The sequence below is a fragment of the Phoenix dactylifera genome, chromosome 13, assembly GCF_051530095.1.
Source record: "Phoenix dactylifera cultivar Ajwa chromosome 13, Ajwa_hap1_PhDact_Kaust_v1.1, whole genome shotgun sequence".
NCBI lineage: Eukaryota > Viridiplantae > Streptophyta > Magnoliopsida > Arecales > Arecaceae > Phoenix > Phoenix dactylifera.
In genome coordinates this window covers 21968475-21988071 of record NC_143202.1, presented here as the reverse complement: position 1 = coordinate 21988071, position 19597 = coordinate 21968475, and the positions used below count along the sequence as shown (strand labels likewise).

Genomic DNA, 19597 nt, shown 5'->3' with positions numbered 1-19597 from the left:
ACTAGCCCAAAGAAGCTATACTACACCTAGGGGCGTAAACAAGCTAAATCTGATTAGGGAGAAAGAAGAATTCTCTCAACCAGCTTAACTTGAATCTCTTAAAAAGATGTGGAAAAGTAGAAAATTTGGAGAAAGTAGGATCTAGATTCTCTTTCTCTCATTGGTGATTAATAAACAGAAATATATATATCCAGTATTTATAATAGTGAGCTCCACCATTATATAATTTGGATTGGAATCCTCTCCTAGTACGAATAAGATGGGTTTCCCAAAATAGATATTACTAGTGAAAATAAATACGAAAAAACTAAAATTCTATACAAGGTTGATCTCGACTTCTACATCAACTTTGCCTTTAGTTGCTTTTAGAGGTGGTAATTTATGATCTGACTCATGAACGACCCATTTTAAGCGGGTTCGGATCATAAATGGATCAATCCATCTAAACCTATTTATTAAATAGGTTGGGTTCAAGTTTAGACTTTTGATCCATTTAGTCTCTTTTGACCCATTTAATAATTGGATTGGATCACAGTCAGACCCATTAAACCCATTTAAGAGCTATTTAACCTATTTAAAATATGCTTAATCTATTTCCGACCTATTTAACTAGATCCGCTTAACCTGTTTAACTTGTTTAAATCTATTTAATCCGTTTAACCTGTTTAACCTGACTTGACCCTATTTAATAAATGGGTTATGTGGGTCAGGTTGGATTACCTGTTTAATAATTTTTTATCTCGACCCGCATCCGACCTGACTCGTATCCAACCCGTCCCAATCCGATTGCCATCCCTAGTTGCCCCACCTATTATTTATGGATTGGAAGATACATCCGGTCAACATCTTTTTCAAAAAGAAAATTTTGGCTTGACTGGCCATTTCAAGGTCTAGATGATAGAATTTGGACAAGATCGCTAGCTGCAACGCATCCTTTAAAGGGCAACACGCCATCATAGAGCTCAAAAAGTTATCTGATTTGAAAAAAAAAGAAGATAATCTCAGACGGACATTGTACAACCAAGTAATGAACTTGCTGTTGGACAAGGTGGCTCATACTATGAACTCATAAAATTACAGCAAGATAGCTCACCTCACATACAGCTTGCACTCTGAATGCGTCAAGAGTTAAGTTCCTGGGAAGCAATTCAAAAAGGGTCGTTGGTTGACATATTTGATAGATTCTTGCTAGTTGCTATGGTCAATCAAATCTTCCTCTATAGGCTTGGAGGTCGGTTCATACGGCAGGCCTCCAAAGCCTGAAGCCTAATTTGTTTTATTTATATTGGGATTTCTCTGTCCCAAGGTAATCAATGCTAAATAAATATATATACATATATATATGTAGTATGCCTTCTTTCTTATTAGTTTTGCCAAAGAATATTATCAAGAATCCAACCATGTTTCTGCTCATGTGTATGCAAAGCAATGGTGTAAGTATAATCTTAATACAATTCCTGCTAGGAATAGGACAGGCAATTCTCTCTAAAATTAAAGTTGTGGTTTCAATTCTTCTCAAAGAAACATATAGTTTCAAATGTTGGGACAGATCATGCTTGAGACCCAAAAGTTAATATAACATGGGACATATGTCTTATGAGTCAGCTGATCTCATAATTACAGTAAAGATAACAAATAAAGTTGATAATTTTTTTGAATTCAATGCTTTTACTAAGACTGCTCACCATTAATGATGTTGTCTATGGGTTAAAGTTAGCAATAGAGTTAGTACTTGTAGTTTCAACAACATTCATTAACAACATATTCATATATGGAAGAATGAAATAGATAAACGAATTCAAATATTATAAGCAAGTTCTTAAAAGTAAATGTGCATTTTGAGTTCTTCAAAATTGCCAATGCCAGTTCGAATGATTCTGGCAAAAAACACATGGATCAGAATGTTAGGTGATGAATATGCAAAAAGTAACAATTCAAGAAACTTGCAAATTGCTTCGTATAAGAACAGAAAGATGGAAAATAGATTGAGAGAGAATGGCCATTGGTTTGAGGCCTTCAACTGAAGAAGGGGCTCAGATTCTGTCTTCTAAAGCAAAAGCTAGGGTTTAAAGAGAGAGAAAAAAAAAAGAAGAACAGAAGGATTTCACTTGAAGCATTTGGCTGAGCTCTTTTAATCGATGAAAGTTTCCATGAACCAAAGGCACTCATTTCCTGTGAGATCGATATAATTGAGTTAATTATTTTAAAGATCACTGAGGAGAGAAAGCTTCTCTTGGCCTTGCTTATATTTTGCATGCGCGATGCGCATGGCTGATTCAAGAAGACAATTAGAAGATAGATGTGATTATGTTAACTGGTAGGTTGTTTAGGATCAAATTAACCATGTGATTTTTTTTTTGAAAAAAAGTTCTCTATTGATCATACACTAATAACTCTCTTATGACTATCCATTTAAGGGCCCTCACACTGAAGACCAGTTGTGTTGCAAATGCAATTAATACTGCCAACAACAATCAGAGAGATACAGATGCAAAGGAGTGCATTTCCAAAACATGAGTGTCCTTACTCCTTATTAATACCCACTAACAACTTCAGTTCATTATATGTAGACACATGGCATTTTAGTAACTGAACAAAGCAGCTTCAGTGGTCTTCAAATGCTAATGAACCATCAACATTAAAAAGAAAAAGAAAAAACAGTAGTAACATATGCCTACGAAAACTGTCGACTTCTAATAACATATTGTCCACATATTAAGTGACCACTGGCCAATATGTTAGGAAAACAAATAATGTCACTGGAAATGAATATGAGTACAGAAGCTTTCTTCAGTCTTTATAAACTGTTAGGAAAACAAACAAATAATGTCACTGGAAATGAATAAATGCACAAAACCATAAACCTAACCAGACTTGATAATGATTTTTAGGAAAGATTCAATTAGCTATATTCCAGGAACTATAATTTGTCATCAACTAATCCTTTTTTTCCACCTCCCCTCTCTTTCCATTTCCAATTGTTGTCTCTTAACTTCCACAAACAAACTACATGATCAGAGAACATAAATAAATGCACGAATAAATTTCCCAACACAAATAAGCCCCTGTATAAATTTTACAAAGAGGTTAAAAGATTTTAACCAGCCCATATTCTGTCCAATCTATCAACACTCTTCCGTCCTCTGTCCGGTTGATCAGTGTTCTTTCTGGACTTCTCAAAGCAATCTACACTCCTCCTGGACTTCTCCTTATGGTCGAATGAAATTTTTAGCTTGTCCAACCTGTCCATATTGCTGTATTTGTAATCATTATTTCTCGACTTTTCTGTACTAGGCCTTGGTTTATCTCTCCGATCAGTGCTCTTCCGGGATGGTTCAAAACAGTCAGTGCTCCTCCTGGAAGGTTCGAACCGATCTATGCTTTTTCTCCAAGTGTTTCTTTGGGAAGGTGATTTCTCAACTGTAGATATGAATTTCTTGAGGTGTCTGATGAACTCAGGAAAAAGTTCTAAATCACAGTGTTGTCCTCCTTTGAGCCACAATGGCTCATACTTCTCCTTACACAATTCCCAAAGCTGCTTGCCATGAGAGCAGTCCACAACTTTATCTGATGTTCCCTGCACATCGTCAAGAATATGAATTTCTTTTTACCCCTCTTCTTTTTCATGTGTGTGGATAGGGAATATGGATGAGTTAATACGTACATTGCAAAACAAATTGGCAGTATAAAAAGATGGAGAATTAATAATTGAAAATGTTGATATCACTATAAACTACTATTTCATATGATATTTGCAAATAATCCTGTCAGATTGATACATTCCACAACCACCTAAGGGGGTGTTTCTTACAAAATAGTCTTTGCTTAGAATTTGCACCTGAATAAGCCAGTCACTGTGTGGATTAAGGTGATAGAGTTTGATTATGAGTGCAAAATGAAATGATGATAGTGCTATGTCATTATCATTTGAGTCATATTAATCGGTAATTATTTGATTGTTGATAGGTGGTCAGTTAGGATGATCACTGTTCATACTTAAACTAATCCAGTAAACATTCTTCACCCTGGCCAGTGCAAAACAGTTATGCTAGTCAAATATTAAGTGGCTTAATACTTGCCAACCAACTTGGAACCATGAAACCCCAGAGCTGCTGGTCCATCCTTGGCTCCACTTGTAGATTCCAAGCAACATGCCTTGACCCTTATGAGAGCCGCTTACATGGGTCACCTTCCTAATATTATTTCTTAGCACATTACATCCATTCCCCCTTTCACAAACCTTTTATCCACTCTATGTCCCAGAGACCTACTCTTTTTACCAAAATAGAAGACTAAAAAGGAAAGATGCACTCGGAACCTCCCACTACTTCAATTTTCCTTCTCAAAATCTCTCCTCCACCTTCAACCTAATAAAGGAAGTATTGCAATGCTGGTTATTAATAGGATTTTTTTAGCTAGAAAGAAATCACAAAATGTTAATTGTCTGAAGGTATATTTATAATCCTTCCAACTTTTTCTTTCCTTATTTCAGCACGATGATTGAGAGTGAAAATGATGTACTTACATCATAATGAAAGAAGGGTTATGGACGATCAATTGCCTAACCTAGGAGGAGAAAAAAAAGACAAGGTTTAATGCTGTCTTACTGATGATAGACTAATTGTATTAATCTTTGAGATGTCAAAGTTGGAAAATGATTCATATTAGTGCATTTGGACCTGCCGTTTGTCAAGCAGTTTCTCAAAATTTGATCAAGACACTTCATTCAAAATGAAGGATTGCATTCTCCTCTGCCAATGCATGCTGCACTATGAACAGAAATTTTGGAATTAAAAAAAGTTTGGATGGAGCATGGATTGCACTACATTTTAATTTGGATCTTTGGTTTATACTTCGTTCCTCAAGGACTAATGAAGCTTCATATATCAGATATTATTATCTAATCTCTTCATTTACGCTCATTATATGGAGGAATTTAGTACCTACTCACTAAATGGTCTTTTAGGTTTCACAACAAACACATGCTTAAAATTAATAACTTACCAATGTAGCAAAAGATAGAATATGTACATGATTTTCTCTATTCTCGAATATTTGAAAGCCAAGGCAACGAAGAGAATAACTAGAGGCTTCGCGAATAAGAATTTGAAAATTCACTAATTCTTAAGCATGACCTAGACAGAATTATGTCAAGTAAAACATGATTAATAAGTCACAATAACCAAAGTTATGTGGCCCCTCCTTTATGTCTCGTTATAAAGTAGTTTCACTTAGGCCCTGTTTGGGGGAGCTTTTGGAGGGCCAAAAAGCACTTTCTGGCCCTCCAAAAGTACTTTTAGCTAAAAAATGGTGTTTGGTAATTTTTTTGAAAAGCTGTTTCAGCTTTTGCGGGAAGCTGAAAACAGCTTTTGGAAGGAAGCTCCAATTTGGAGCTTTCCGAAAATGCTGTTTTCAGCTTTTTCGGAAAGCTGTATTTTTGACCAAAATACCCCCATGTAAAAAAAAAATTCCTCCCCAAAAAAGGTTCCTCACCGCCTGTTCCTCTCCCAACCGACCCGCCCCCCCTCCCCCCGGCCCTGTTCCTCTCCCAAACCACCTCCCAACCCACCCGCACCCCCACCCCTCCCCCCCGCATCACCGCCGCCGCTGCCGCTGCTGTGCCTCCCTCTCCCCCGCCGCCGCACCCCGTCCCTCTCCCCCGCCGCCGCACCCCCTCCCTCTTCCCCGCCGCTGCAGTGCCCCGCCGCCGCACCCCCTCCCTCTCCCTCTTCCCCGCCGCTGCAGTGCCCCGCCGCCGCACCCCCTCCCTCTCCCTCTCCCCCGCCGCTGCAGTGCCCCGCCGCCGCACCCCCTCCCTCTCCCTCTCCCCCGCCGCTGCAGTGCCGCACCCCCTCCCTCTCCCCCGCCGCCGCACCCCCTCCCTCTCCCCCGCCGCTGCAGTGTCTCCCCGCTGCAGTGCCGCACCCCCTCCCTCTCCCCCGCCGCCGCACCCCCTCCCTCTCCCCCGCCGCTGCACCCCGTCCCTCTCCCCCGCCGCCGTAGGGCCGCACCCCCTCCGGCGCCGTCGGCCACCGAGACTGCCGCCGGCCACGGCCCGGCCCCCTCCCGCGGCCGCCGTGGCCTGGCCCCCTTCCGGTGCTGCCGGGTGCGCGGGAGGAGAAGAACGGAGAAGGGGGCAGAGGAAGGAAGGAGAAGAAGAGAAGAAAAAAAGAAAAGGAAAAAAAAAGAAAAGGAAATAAAATAAAAGAAAAGAAAAGAAAAGAAAAGAATAAATAAATAAATAAATAAATGCATAAATAAATATTTATATAAATGAATGAATGAATGAATAAATAAATAAGATAATAAATAAATATATTTCAATGGGTAAAATAATAAATAAATAAATGCATAAATAAAAATATATATACGAATGAACGTATAAATAAATAAATATAAAGAAAAATAATGAGTGAGTGGCAAATAATCTGATCCTTATGATATTGATAAGTACGGTGAATTTGTCGCCATTGCAAATAGTTAAATAAAAAGATAATCTATTAAACAGATAAATAGTTATTTATTGTTGTATTATACTATAAATATATTATTATATTACATTATATCATAATACATTAATATGTAATGTTAAATAATTTAATATTATGTTATATTATGAAAAATTAATTTATACTAATAATATATTATTTTATACCTTTATTATTGTATTATACTATACATATTATATTATATTACCTTATATCATAATACATTAATATGTTATTTTAAATAATTTAATATTATGTTATATTATGAGAAATTAATTAATACTAATAATTATATTACCATTATGCTATGCAATATCATATTACTATATTATAATAATAATATTTTATATTACAGTAATATTATACTATATCGTATATTATGTATTAATATATGTTATGTTTTATCATGCTCTATTGTATAATACTATGCAATGTCCTTTATGGTAATTTTGTCATATAAAAGTACTTTCTCAGTTTGTTTACCAAACATATGTTAAAGTGCCACAGCACTTTAAAAATATAGTTACCAAACAACAAACAGCTTTTTATAACAGCTCTACTTCAGACAGCTCTACTTCCAACAGCTCTACTTCCAACAGCTCTACTGCCAACAGCTCCCCCAAACAGGGCCTTAGTCATGCAACTTGGGTTGCGCTCAACCTTCTAACCCACAAATTGGGTACGGGTTGGGTCGAGGTTTCATGAATTCCGCTTGAACATGGGCTACCTAATCCTTCCCAACGTACCCACTAAATAAATCAATAATTATCTTTATATTTCAAATAAATTACCTATGTTTTATATAACGATATCTACGGCCATAATAAATTACAAAATTTTGTAAGTATATGATAAAAAATTGACGAATAGTTGAGGCCTCAACTCAATAAATAGTAATCTGTAATCCAACAGAAATATCCCAAACTTTTCTATCTTAAAGTTCCTATTGAACCTAATCTAACCTAATTTACACAGACTAACCCTACTTGATCTGACACTTACCTGACTCAATAGAAATTAGCTTAAGATGGAACTGTGTTTTGTCTTGGAGAAAACCCGACTTGAGACAAGGTTAGGTTAGTTTAGGGTTGGGATATATGGAGGTTGGGTTGGGTTACTTGCAAATATAGTTTCCTTCACTAACAATCTCCATTAAGATATAAAATTATAACTGTTCTTCCATAAGGTACTACAAGCATTTAATCATAAAGGCCATGTCAAACATTTAATCAAATATATCAACATTATAGTAGCTCTAGGAATTGATACCAAAAATTCATGACAGAAACATATGTCATATCGTTATTAGACATGAACCATTAGATTTACTTATACATTACATTCACAAGAAATAGATCACAGGTTCTCAAATGCTTAATATATGCATTGATTTCAGTTTTTTTAACAGATTTTGTTTGAAATCTACCCATAATCAGAACGGCAAGATCATTAGAGATAAAGGAGGCTTTATAGCAACATTCTAACCATAAGAAAAGAAAAGAAATGAAAAGGCTAGTTGGTGTTGGCCAAAACTACCGAAACTTGCTGAAACTAGATGAAACTTTATCAAAACCAAATGCTGCGGATCAACCTCGGCTAGAAGTGATCCATTTTGGCCCAAATGGATCAATTTTAGCCAAAAATTAAAACCTTGACCTTGATGGAATGATTGTCTTATCATTTTTTACACAAAGAAGACTATAGCTAGCACATTTCTTTACCAAACCTCATATTCTTCAGTTAAATCAACTTTTAACATCCAAGCTCAATCTTTGAGGGGTAAGTGGAAGTTACCATATAATTTTTTACCACGAATAGCATGCTTTCTACCATGTATAGAGCTACCTACCATACATTCCCATATCTATCTAGTATAAACATCTTGTACTCATCAATATAAAGGGTTTAAGCACAAATAATGTAATATGTAGCAAGCCACGACCTCACCCAAAAGGGCTAGCCAAAAGTTGTTAGAAGCCATTTGAAGACCTATAGCTCGATCGGCAGCAGGACGGGCTAGCCCGCTTGTTTGGAGGCCTGTGCTAGATTGCAAATTACAGGTTAAACTATAAAGTCCCTGTAACTCAGGCCAAATTTGTGGCAGCTTGATTTGCGCCCAAATCAACCACCAGAAAAGCCGTAGGCTTAAGTACACAAGCCCTCACCCCCCTTCGTACCCCTTTGTGCTCCCAATCCTCCTCTCTCCACTCTCTATGCAACCCTACTTCTCACCTCTTTTGTGCCCCGACCCTTTTGTGCCCCAACTCTAGCTCCTGCCTCCCATGCACACCCCTCACCAGTGCTGGAAGAGATGACAATGGACTAGGAGGTGGGCAAGGGAACCCCTCCTGCAGCTACCATAGTGATAGGCAGCGACACAGAGGAGAAGCCCTAGAGGAGGGTGGTGGTGATGATGGCCATGATGGTCTCCATCGTGGAGGTACTGTTGTTGGTCCCCAAATTGATCAAAATTTGGTGGTGCTCGAACTCATCACATCAATAGGATCCAACCAATGGGTATCATGATAGCTCTAAGCTTTGGGACTAGAACAAGGGTTCAAAAAGAAAGAGCGAGAGAGAAAGGAGTTCTCCCACTCCCTGCTCCCGAATCTTGGTCGTTTGGCATCTCCTGCTTGCAACCTCCCTCCCCCCCTCCAACACCTTTGAGTCAACCTTCACCCTAATTTCACCCTCATCCACCATCTAAACACTAGAATTGATCATGTTGCAGCTCGACTCACCTGCAACTCAAGCTGCACGTAACATAAGCTGCAAGTTAAGTTACAAGGTTCCGAACAACCCCTTAATTGAGGTCCATGGCCCTATTAAAGTACCTAAGGTCACTATGTATGGACCTATGTGGGCATGTGCTTAGTCCCACATCAGTTGTGCATTATGAAGGTCTTGGGTACCTGAACAAGGCCAAAGATCCCGATTAATAACTTCTGGCTAGCTCTTTTGAGTGAGTTTTTGGATCATGACATAATGCATGCAAATTCATTATTTCAACCATCTTTAACAACATCACCTCCAAGTTCTAAAAAAGAATGTAACCAAGATAGTGGAAAACCATACTTAAAACGTGATCGAAATGCTTTTGATAGCAAAATTTGTATGGCGGACCATGCGCTAAACTTTCATATGCATCTATGCACATATGTTTACAAATGTACCCATGAATACATAAAATATGTACATATTTTGTATGTACGGTTCATACATGTGTGTATTCATATGTATGTATACATATGTATGTATGTGCATATATAATTACATATACATACATACATACATACATATAGTATGTCTATTTTGTATAAATAATGTTTTTTTTCTTTACAAAAAGAAGTGTTTAGAGTTTTGACAGGCCCCATCAAGTCATGTATGGTCTCAAGATATATCACAATTCAGTGTATATCCATTTCTGCATCTCAAATCCAAAGGTCACAAACATACACCAAAAAAATGAATGGCATATATTTCTTTGATTCCTTACTGAATATTTAAGGTCCAGTCCACATCCTTGATATGTACTTCATGCATTTTGTTGACAGAGATGAATGGTAAATTATAAAGTAAACCCAAACTGATGGGGCACAGATGGATAATATTTTTTTCTAACCTACAAATCACCCATAACATACTGCATGACTTCAAATTATTTAAAATTATGAATTGGATATCATATATAGCTAGCATACATATGAATTTCCTCCTTTCCTCTTCATCATCTTATTATTGTCCAACATTTCTTGTCTTTGTTTCTTCTCTACATTCCTCTCTTTCTTCCCCTCTCTCTTTTTCTTCAATTTATTCCCTTTTACCTTTATCCCCACCTATGATACTAGGCATCTTCCTAGTCAGTTAGGAAACCCATTGTTTTGCCCATTTGGATGGTAGTGTATAATTAAGGTATTTTTTGTTTATAACAACCTAGTAGAACCAGCTACAACCATTAATTTCGGGATCTCCAATCTAATGTACAAATAAATAAAAGATAGATAAAGAAGTATGTGACTATATCTAAGAAAGGGGCTTAAGTTGAGAAGCAATTTCTTAAGAGTCAAACAAATATTCCAGGCGATTGTTTTACTATATGAAACAGAGAGCAGCTACCAATAGAATGACATATAGATGGTATGGATCCAAAATATGACCTCAGTAAAGATGAAAAAGTTTAAGGCTGATATGTATTCCAACTAGAGTAAAAGGGACATCAAACAGAAGCATATCTGGGATAAAAATCTGGGATGTTACTTGTGCGGCATGTCATCTTAGATCAGGTACGAAGGCAAGTGCAACAATAGCACTGATCAAGAGGTAAGTTCAAATTTGGTTGTACAAGTGAAAAGGGAGAATTAGACAGGAATGTTGCTCAAGAAATTAAAGAGTATCCATGATGAAGGATACAGCCAAACATAGGCTAAGATGAAGAAAAAGCAAATGGCCAATGCAAAGCCCAAACTGATGGCATAAGCATTTGTTGGTTATAATCAAGATCATAAATTGCTTTACTGGAACTTATCAACTGATCTTCATTTCAATCCCTATTTACTCAATTTTAAACAGATCACGCAACATGGCATCTTCCTAAGTTACTGGTAGGTAGCCAATGGAATAAATTTGCCGCTATAATAAACTTTTAAGAACAAAAGCTGAGCTGACAATATATACCAATGAGATTGATCAACAGTACAAAATTATTCCTCGTGATAAGTATATTATCATGTCCAAGAAGCCCTTTTCTTGTGATATGCCATAAGATTAATTTTGTGTCAACATATATTTAGCAATAAAAAAGAAATGTGCTTGTTTTGGTCACCATTATAAAAATGCAAATAAGTCATTTGTTGAGCATAAGCATTAAACCCTTTGAAGACAAGTTTAAAATGTAAGGAACAGATATACTTACATGAATTATCAGCACAGGGCAATTGACCAATGGGATTTTGTCAATATTCTGGAAATAGGACGAAATTCAAATGGTTATTCAGTGCAAACAACACAGGCCAATAATCAAGCAAGGGGCAACATATCATCCAGAATTCTAATCAAGTATTAACCTTATAAATGTCGAACCAGTATGTACGTTTTACAGGATACATCACTCTTAAGCCAGAAAGTATAGGGCTATGCAAAACAACAGCTCGCAAGCGTGGCAAACGAGTTGCCAAATCCACGGTTGGTCCACTTCCAACAGATTGGCCATAAAGGATGATGTCTTCCTCCTTTGCGCCATACTTCTCTATAAGGCACTTGTGGGCAGCTTCTATATCAGCATAAGTGTTTTGTTCGCTTGGCTACCAAGAATAAGTAAAAAGAAATTAACTTTCACTCTACCCATGTAATTTCATACTAATCACATGATGGTGGAAGGTGAATTGTCATGAAGCATATGTATAAGAAATCCAAAACAAACCTTTCCAGATGATTGTCCGTATCCAGAATAATCATACCTGCATGAATGTAAAACTTTGTCAAATACATATCATTATTACAGTGCGTATTGATAAAATTAACTAGATACTTCTGGTGATTTCGCATTGTAAGTAAGCTTTATAGATTTAGTGATTTTGCTCTTGCTATATGGATATTTAGATGAGCCAATTACTCACTCCTAATACTAACTCTGCCAAAGGCAATGGCCTAAAGAAGAGCAAGTTAGGGCAGAAGGCCACCTCCCCCAATCATGGCCCAGGCAGTTGGTGCTTTCAAGTTGGTAAATTGCAGTGGCATATGGCTAAAAAGTTTAGTCATGCATATGAAGCATTACATAAAAGAGCCCTCAGCATGTGAAATTGTATTTTCTGGATAAATCATAGTTGATGGTTTATCAAGGGGATTTTTGCAGATATACCCCTCAAAATCCCTTATTCTTGTATTTACCCTTCAACAAGTAGAAAGGGCATAAATGCACTTCCAAAAGTTTGAAATTTGCTTGTATACCCATCTTATCATTTTCTATTCACTTCTGTTATTTTAACATTAATTTGACTAGGTTAGAACTTAACATGCCAAATAGTTTGGGTTTAATTATATATGATTTTTGAAAAGTTAAGGTGCACTTTAAAATTATGGGTCAATGAGACATTTGTACATTTCAATTTTTCAAGAGACAAATACAACATTATGCATTTTGAATAGTATATATGCAAAAATCATTGAGGAGATAAAATGGTAACAAATATGGGGAATGTAGCATGGAAAATCCACTTTCTTTAACTTTGGCAAAACCAGGTTATGTTTGTCTATGTTCTAAACAATGCAATTTGGACTTGACTATTATATCTATGTCCTTGTGGCTATTATAAGAACATCTTAGCATGTTGATGGAAAGGTAATATGCATGCATTTGTTACCAATATTTATGCATCAATTATTACATTTTATGATCATGACCCCCCCCCCCCCCCCCAAAATACCAACAAAGGATTAGGAGACTCTTTTCTTAGGCTAGCCATGGTGCTGCCAGAAACCAGGTGGTACAAATCAATACCAAGGTTTTATGTCATGATAGGACAGGGGACTTCCCAGTTGTCCCGTCCAATTCTTATGAGAAAATGGGACTGTGATGGGGTCAGGACTCTGAAACCCATCCACGCGATGAGAGAAGAAGAAAGAGAAAATAAAGAAAGGAAGGAAAGATGAAGAGAAGGAAAAAGAGAAAGGAAAGAAAAAGAAGAAAAATGAAAGAAAGAAAGGAAAGGACAAGAAAGAAAGAAAGAAAAGAAGGAAGAAAGGAAAGAGAAAGAAGAAGAAAAAGGGAAAAATAAAGAAAGAAAGGGATAAGAAAAAGAAAGAAAAAGGAAAGGAAAGAAAGGAAGGTAGAAGAAAAAGAAAGAAAAGCAAGAAGGAAAGAAAGAAGAAAAAGAAAGAGAGAAAGGAAAGAAAGGAAGGTAGAAGAAAAAGAAAGAAAAGCAAGAAGGAAAGAAAGAAGAAAAAGAAAGAGAGAGGGAAAGAAAGAAAAGAAGAAGGGGAGAGAGGGAGGATATCTACCAGAATGCATGACTGGGATCGCCGCTGGGATGGGGCAAGATAGCAAGGCGTCCCGTTCCATGGAGAAACCAAGACACCCCTATCCCACAAGATTAAAACCTTAGTCTATACTCTATACAACATGAAACCATGTAGAGCTGGTCAGTTCCAACTTATACATGTTAGCTCAAACGCTGCACTGTATCAAACCTTGATACCACACAAGTACCTTACGAGAATGGTACAATACACCCCACATCGTGAAATGCGAGTTAGTACAATGAACTATGATAATAACATCTTCACTTATGTGTGGAAAGGCTTTATGTGTGCATTTGTTAACAAAATTTACATATCATATATTATAATATTTATGAGCTAAGTGTGTGTGTCCATTTTAATAGAGGGGCATACCTATCAAGTCCAAAACAAAACATTTCTTCAAAATCAATCAATAATCAATAAACATGAACCTCTATTTCAAAAAAATAAAATAAAGTAGATTTTTTCTTTAAGATCTCCAATAATATGAGAATGTTACTTTTTCTTCCAAAATGTCATCTAACCACATAACCATGCATGCATATGTTCAAGTTTTAGACTTTTAGATGATTATTTGATAGCCATCACATATTGATAAGTAAACAAACAAATATGTACTTCTTAAAAAGATCATATGCAAATAATCCTTTATCAAATGCTCAATCTATTGCTGTGTACAAGTTTAATTAACTGAACAAAGGAACATTTTAACAACTGATTACAAAGAACAACTTGAGACTTCACTCAAGTATGCAGCAGTATTATGAACCTCAAAATCGGCTATCCACATCTTTATGAACCAAGATTCAAATGAAAAATTGCTACTTCACAATCATCACATGTTAAGAATAAAGCAAGCATTCCACTTCCTCAGGCAATCAAAAGTGCAATGTAGGGTATGATCCAATCAAAGAGAGAGAAGAAAGCAATTCCTTCAATCTACTCCACGCGAATATCTCGAAATAAAATAACAAAAAATATGAATTATGAAAGTAGGGTATTAGGTCTCCTTTCATTATATTAATTAATAATAAAATTGATTACAATCTCTTTATTTATACTAGTGATGTCCTAGTCTCAAAATTCAGGTCGAATTCCTCTCCTAGTTAAAAGAGATTACATCCTTTCCAAAATAGCCATGACTAGTGGAAATAATCATAGAAAAGATAAAATCTTTCTTGAGCCAGATCTCAACTATACATCAACTTTGTCTTTAGTTACTTTATTTAATTCTTCCCGGCTTGAGAGTTATGCTTCGTCAAAGTCTTTCTCGCAAAAAAAACTTTCACTTTGACTGACCTTTTTTGAGGCCTAAACATCGTCTTAGGCCCTAGACCACTGCATACACCAAAACCGTTAGTGGTTTGGGAACCATCATAGAACTCAGCAAGAGCTTCATTTTGATGCCCTGCATGCTGAAAAAGGACACTAGATGCCCTCCAAAAGCTGAGGTTTGCTATCGAGTCCTAGATATGTGGATCTCGCCCAAGAACCCTATCCAAACCTACTCGGGGTGGCCATGATTGTCCACAACGGGTTTGGTGATCCTCTTAGATCAAGGTAATTGTGATATGTCCATTTGGTCTATGCCTTAGCCTTTTCACGAAACATGCAGTCTGCCTTCTACATAATGGAGCATAGAAAAGTATAGATTATTCTATCAGCTAGCATTTACACCAATATCTGTGACTGAAAAACTTATCCCATCTCATGCCATCTTGTTTTATATGTATTCAATTTTCATTCCTATTAGGGGGATCAACACAACTACAAAGTCCTTTTTTAAATCTTCTAAAGCTCTTCCATCTTCTTAGTTGACCCCCCCATTTTGGGCCCCGTTAACAACACATGAGATATGCAAAAAAGCAAGATTTATAGACAACCCTTATAAAATGGAATCCTTTTACATCTCATAGAAATGTTGGAACTCTCCATTCATGTCCATTGTCTCATGAAAGATACAAGGAGGGATATGCTTAATCCATCACCCTCGCCCTCCACCCTCTCACTTTTTTGCTTTCAAAACAAGATCAAGAGAGACTGACTCTCCCATGTTTCTGATTTCTGACACTTAAACCCTGACAACACCTCTCGCACACCCACAATGACATCTTCCTTAATTCCATGCTAGCCATTTCTTTTTGATGCCTATCTCACATCATTCTTATATTTGTTGTGGTCTCTAGGGGTCCCCAACCCTCTACACATCACTCTATCACGTAATTATTATCCTGAAAGCGAATCTTCAATAGGCCTTATCAAGACTAACATACTATATCCATAAGAAACCAATACTTGGTAGGCTCTTGCATACCATACCATACCAGTGCATGTTAGTCAGTGTCACCTTTGCTGTGCCGACACCAATCACAATATTATGTGTTCGTTTAATACGGTGCACACTTGTTCTGGTATAGCAGTATTTCAACCCTTGATCTGAAGCATTTTACATCAAAATCCCATTCGCAAACAACTTATCCCATCCTTTTGGTATGTATTGGGATTGGATGTTTCTAGGAGATTCACTCTATTATACTTTTACAAAATCTTTTCTTTATGAAACGTATAGACCCCTTAGTTCTCTCCTAATGTTCTAAAGATAGAAAATTAGGAGCAAACATCAACCAAAAATGGAAAAATTTTGGGGTGAATTTTAACCACGATATCCACAATTGATTGGATCCCATAATCATAACACACTCTTTCATTCTAAGCCAAGTAAGTGCATTGAAGCTAGAAACAGCAATCACAATATAATCATAAATAATTTACCACACCCTCTAAATGCACATGCCAAAACAAGAAACTACAAATTGACCACAAACAAAAAATTGTTTTGTTATGAAGTCAAATTATATCATATGAAATGTTTCAATTTTACAAAAATTGCAGCTAGTGTGAGTAATACATACTCAAGCTAACTTTAGGGGGCCCTTCATATCAAAAGATTTTAGATTTATTCCATACATTGTTTGGGGTTAAGATTCAAAGCAGAAAACCAAATTGTTTGGAGCCATTGAAACCCACATGCTGTCTGAGACCTGGACCAATACGCATATCAGCACCAAATTTGAGAAAAATACTAAGACTGAAAACAAAATTATCAAAAAATTGAAAAAAAAAAGGATATTTTTTCTCTTACAATTCATCAAGGAATTAAACCAAGTAGGTAAGCCCACATGTAGAGGGAAAGTGAAGAAGGAGAAGAAGAAAGAGAAGGATGAGAAGAAGAGGAATGAAAAAAATGGAAGAAGAAGCAATGATCACGTAAATTCTCTAATTTCTAATTGGTTGCATGATTCTTGATCAGATTATTTATACATATAAATATTTTAATTTTTATTTTCAATCAAGCCTCTCGCACCAACTATTAATTTCAGTATTGGTAATCCAGCAAAATCAAATAGGGAAGGTGAAAGGATCAAAAATGAAGATTGTGAAGACAGCCAGAGATGTGAGGGGATACCAAGGCAACAATGGAAAGGGTGGACAGGACAACAGATCAGAATGCAAAAGTGATGGCAAAGATTGGAGGGGTTCACTGGGCAAGAAAGTGCTTCATGAAAAAGAAAAATAGAAGAACAATGGGATATCCTCCTGCCACGGCAATGTAGAAAGAATAGTTGCTGCAGCTTGCAAAGTAGCAGTAGAGGTAACAGTTGGCAAAGCAGCAGCTGTGGGGCAGTGGCCAAAAAGGAAAGGTAACAGAGAAGAAAAAGAAAAGAAGGTCACAATCGAGACACCCCTCATTTTCCAGTTATTTATTGAGGAAGGTTTCTTTCAATGGTTTCATGAGGCTAAGCGGTCGGAACTTCTTGCATCTGATAAAAGTCCACATACTCAGACTTCCATTGAAATGGAGTGGTCTGTCCAACAATTATTGGAAATCCAAGATGTACCATAAAGCATTGTTCTAATAAATTTTAATTTATTCGACTATAGCTTTATGACTAGAGTAATGGACATGTGCGTATGCATGCATGAAGGGTTTGTGGAGCACCGGCCCTGCATACTCAGTGTTTAGCTCGGCTCTAGGCATTAGTTACGTAAATAGAGCACAGTTGTTGAAGTCAAAATGAATAGAATTACACAATATCCCCATCTTCATTAACCTCACCCCTTCACTTCAGTTCTTAAAATTATAAAAGTGTTCTATCCAAATTTAGGAGCATGTTTAACAAGGGATGTGAATAATAAGAAAATCTTCAATCAGATGGGGTCACAGCCATCCGTGCCTTCTTTTCCTAGCAACTAGTCGCTAGCTGCCCATTCCCCTCTCCTCTCCATCACTGCCTCCACCCCTCTCCCCTCCGTTATTGCCTCTACCCCTCTCTCCTCTCTTCTCCCATCACCACCACTGCCTCCACGACAATTTTGCTATCTTTATTTTGCCATTCACTCCCACCACAGCTGCAGCCCCAACCTCAGGACCAACACCACTCAATCAGCTCCCCCTCTACCAATATGAGCTGAAGACAAAAAATTCCACGTCTTAAGAAAAACAGAGCTTCTTATCAATACAGAACAAAGAGAACTACAAATAGAATTACCACATCCACCTCGCAAGTCAATCTTCAGCTACAAATGCAGTGTGTTAACAGCCAAGTTCACAAAGAATTACATAGACTTCCACCAAATTCACAGACAAGATAAATCATTTATAAAGAAAATCAGAAGCAAACCATTCGAAAATCATTACCAAGTTGCAATTTGGTGGAGGGGAAATGCATCAAAAATCTGTCTCTACTTCATCGTATGTAGTACCATAACCTTCCAAATAAAAATCTGGTTTTTCCGGAATCCAGCAAAAAAAATCCCAGAAATCGCACTCCAACCATAGATCCAGAACAATAATACAGAAAACCATCACAATTTTGCTAGCTTGCCATATAAAAACATTAACTCCCGATTTATTACACCAAAACAAACTATGGATAAGGAGTAAATGAAGAAAAAAGCCTTGATATAAGATTGTACTGCTAAAATCCCACTAAAAATCCAGACTTTTACATAATCCAACCACCTCAATCTCCCTCCACCTCTCCCCAATCAGTCAAGAAACCACCCTCTAACAAACCCATACGCTAGAAAACAGAAAAATAACAGATATAACAAGCAAAATCTTCTCCCAAATCAAAATATCAGCTACTACTCCAAACTAAAACAGGGCAAGATCAACACAAGATAACGCATCCTAAAAACATCCCAAAAGCCAAAAAAACAATCAAAATTAGAAGAAGAAAGAGGAGGGGAAATACCCCAAGAGGTTGACGCGGAGGTGGATGCTGAGCTCGATGAAGAGCTCGCACATCTGGCCGAGATCGGCGGCGTTGCCGTGGGAGTAGAGCAGAGTGGATGCCGCCATGGGGTTGCCGACGTACACGGCGACGATCTCCGTCCCCCGCCTCGTCGGCAGCCGCAGCACCTCCACGTTCTCCCGGTGCGGGAGCCGGCTCAGCCTCACCACCCCCGTCTCCCCCTCCCTCACCACCTCGTACGTCGGCGGACTCGGCGGGAAGAACGCCATCTTCGCCGCCATCGACGACGTCACCCCTCCCATTACTCCTACTTCTCCCTCCTCCCCTCTCCTCTCTCTCTGTGGTCTCAGTTCCGTAGGGAGGAAGCAATCCGCTCTGAGACGTACGGCAGACGGGATGCCAAAAATAGAATGCAGAGGGCGAGTGCTTAAGAGGAAATGGCTACTGGTTCTTATCTTCTCTTTAGTGTATCTTTCGTAATTTAGTCCTCTAAACTGGGCGATGATATGAGCTAAAAATGCTACAGAGACCCGAATAGCAAGGCCCAGACGGGGGACCGTGCGAGATAGGTGACGTCATTCCTTACGGGAGGTCATTTCATGAGTCTATTTCAGGGTCCCAGAAGCAATAGTTTCTGGGGCACTTTGCTTCGCGGCCCAAAAAGTTTTTTCCATAATTTAGTTCACTCGAATAAAAGCCAACAAACGCGAAACATGTATTTAGAGAGGCCAATAAAAATATGAATAGAATTTTTCCATAATTGAATTCAATCAAATAAGAGCCGTAAACGATGAGAGATGGAATGACTTTTCAAGCTAAGCATGTGTTTAGAAA

At 37.7% G+C, this 19597-nt stretch overlaps 1 protein-coding gene across 2 annotated transcripts; it reads right to left on the bottom strand.

Moving 5' to 3' along the window:
* Window positions 1-2770: 2770 nt before the first annotated feature.
* LOC103696610 (uncharacterized) lies at window positions 2771-19202 on the bottom strand. 2 transcript variants are annotated; one of them, XM_039130916.3, is made up of 5 exons: window positions 18764-19202; window positions 11908-11944; window positions 11552-11788; window positions 11401-11448; window positions 2771-3577 (listed from the first exon to the last, which is right to left on the bottom strand). In XM_039130916.3, exons 1-5 carry the CDS (start codon window positions 19063-19065, stop codon window positions 3098-3100), a joined length of 1104 nt encoding a protein of 367 aa, XP_038986844.2. In that variant the 5' UTR covers window positions 19066-19202; the 3' UTR covers window positions 2771-3097. The 2 variants fall into 2 exon arrangements, with proteins under 2 accessions (XP_038986844.2, XP_038986845.2); XM_039130917.3 differs by having other exon boundaries at window positions 3382-3567; window positions 18764-19199.
* Window positions 19203-19597: the final 395 nt, after the last annotated feature.

Coding starts and splice junctions, on each gene's coding strand:
- LOC103696610 (XM_039130916.3), bottom strand. CDS start 19,065: ATGGGAGGGGTGACGTCGTCGATGGCGGCGAAGATGGCGTTCTTCCCG. Junction 11,945..18,763: donor CTCCGCGTCAACCTCTTGGG/GTATTTCCCCTC, acceptor ACATTCATGCAG/GTATGATTATTCTGGATACG. Junction 11,449..11,551: donor ACTGGTTCGACATTTATAAG/GTTAATACTTGA, acceptor TCCTATTTCCAG/AATATTGACAAAATCCCATT.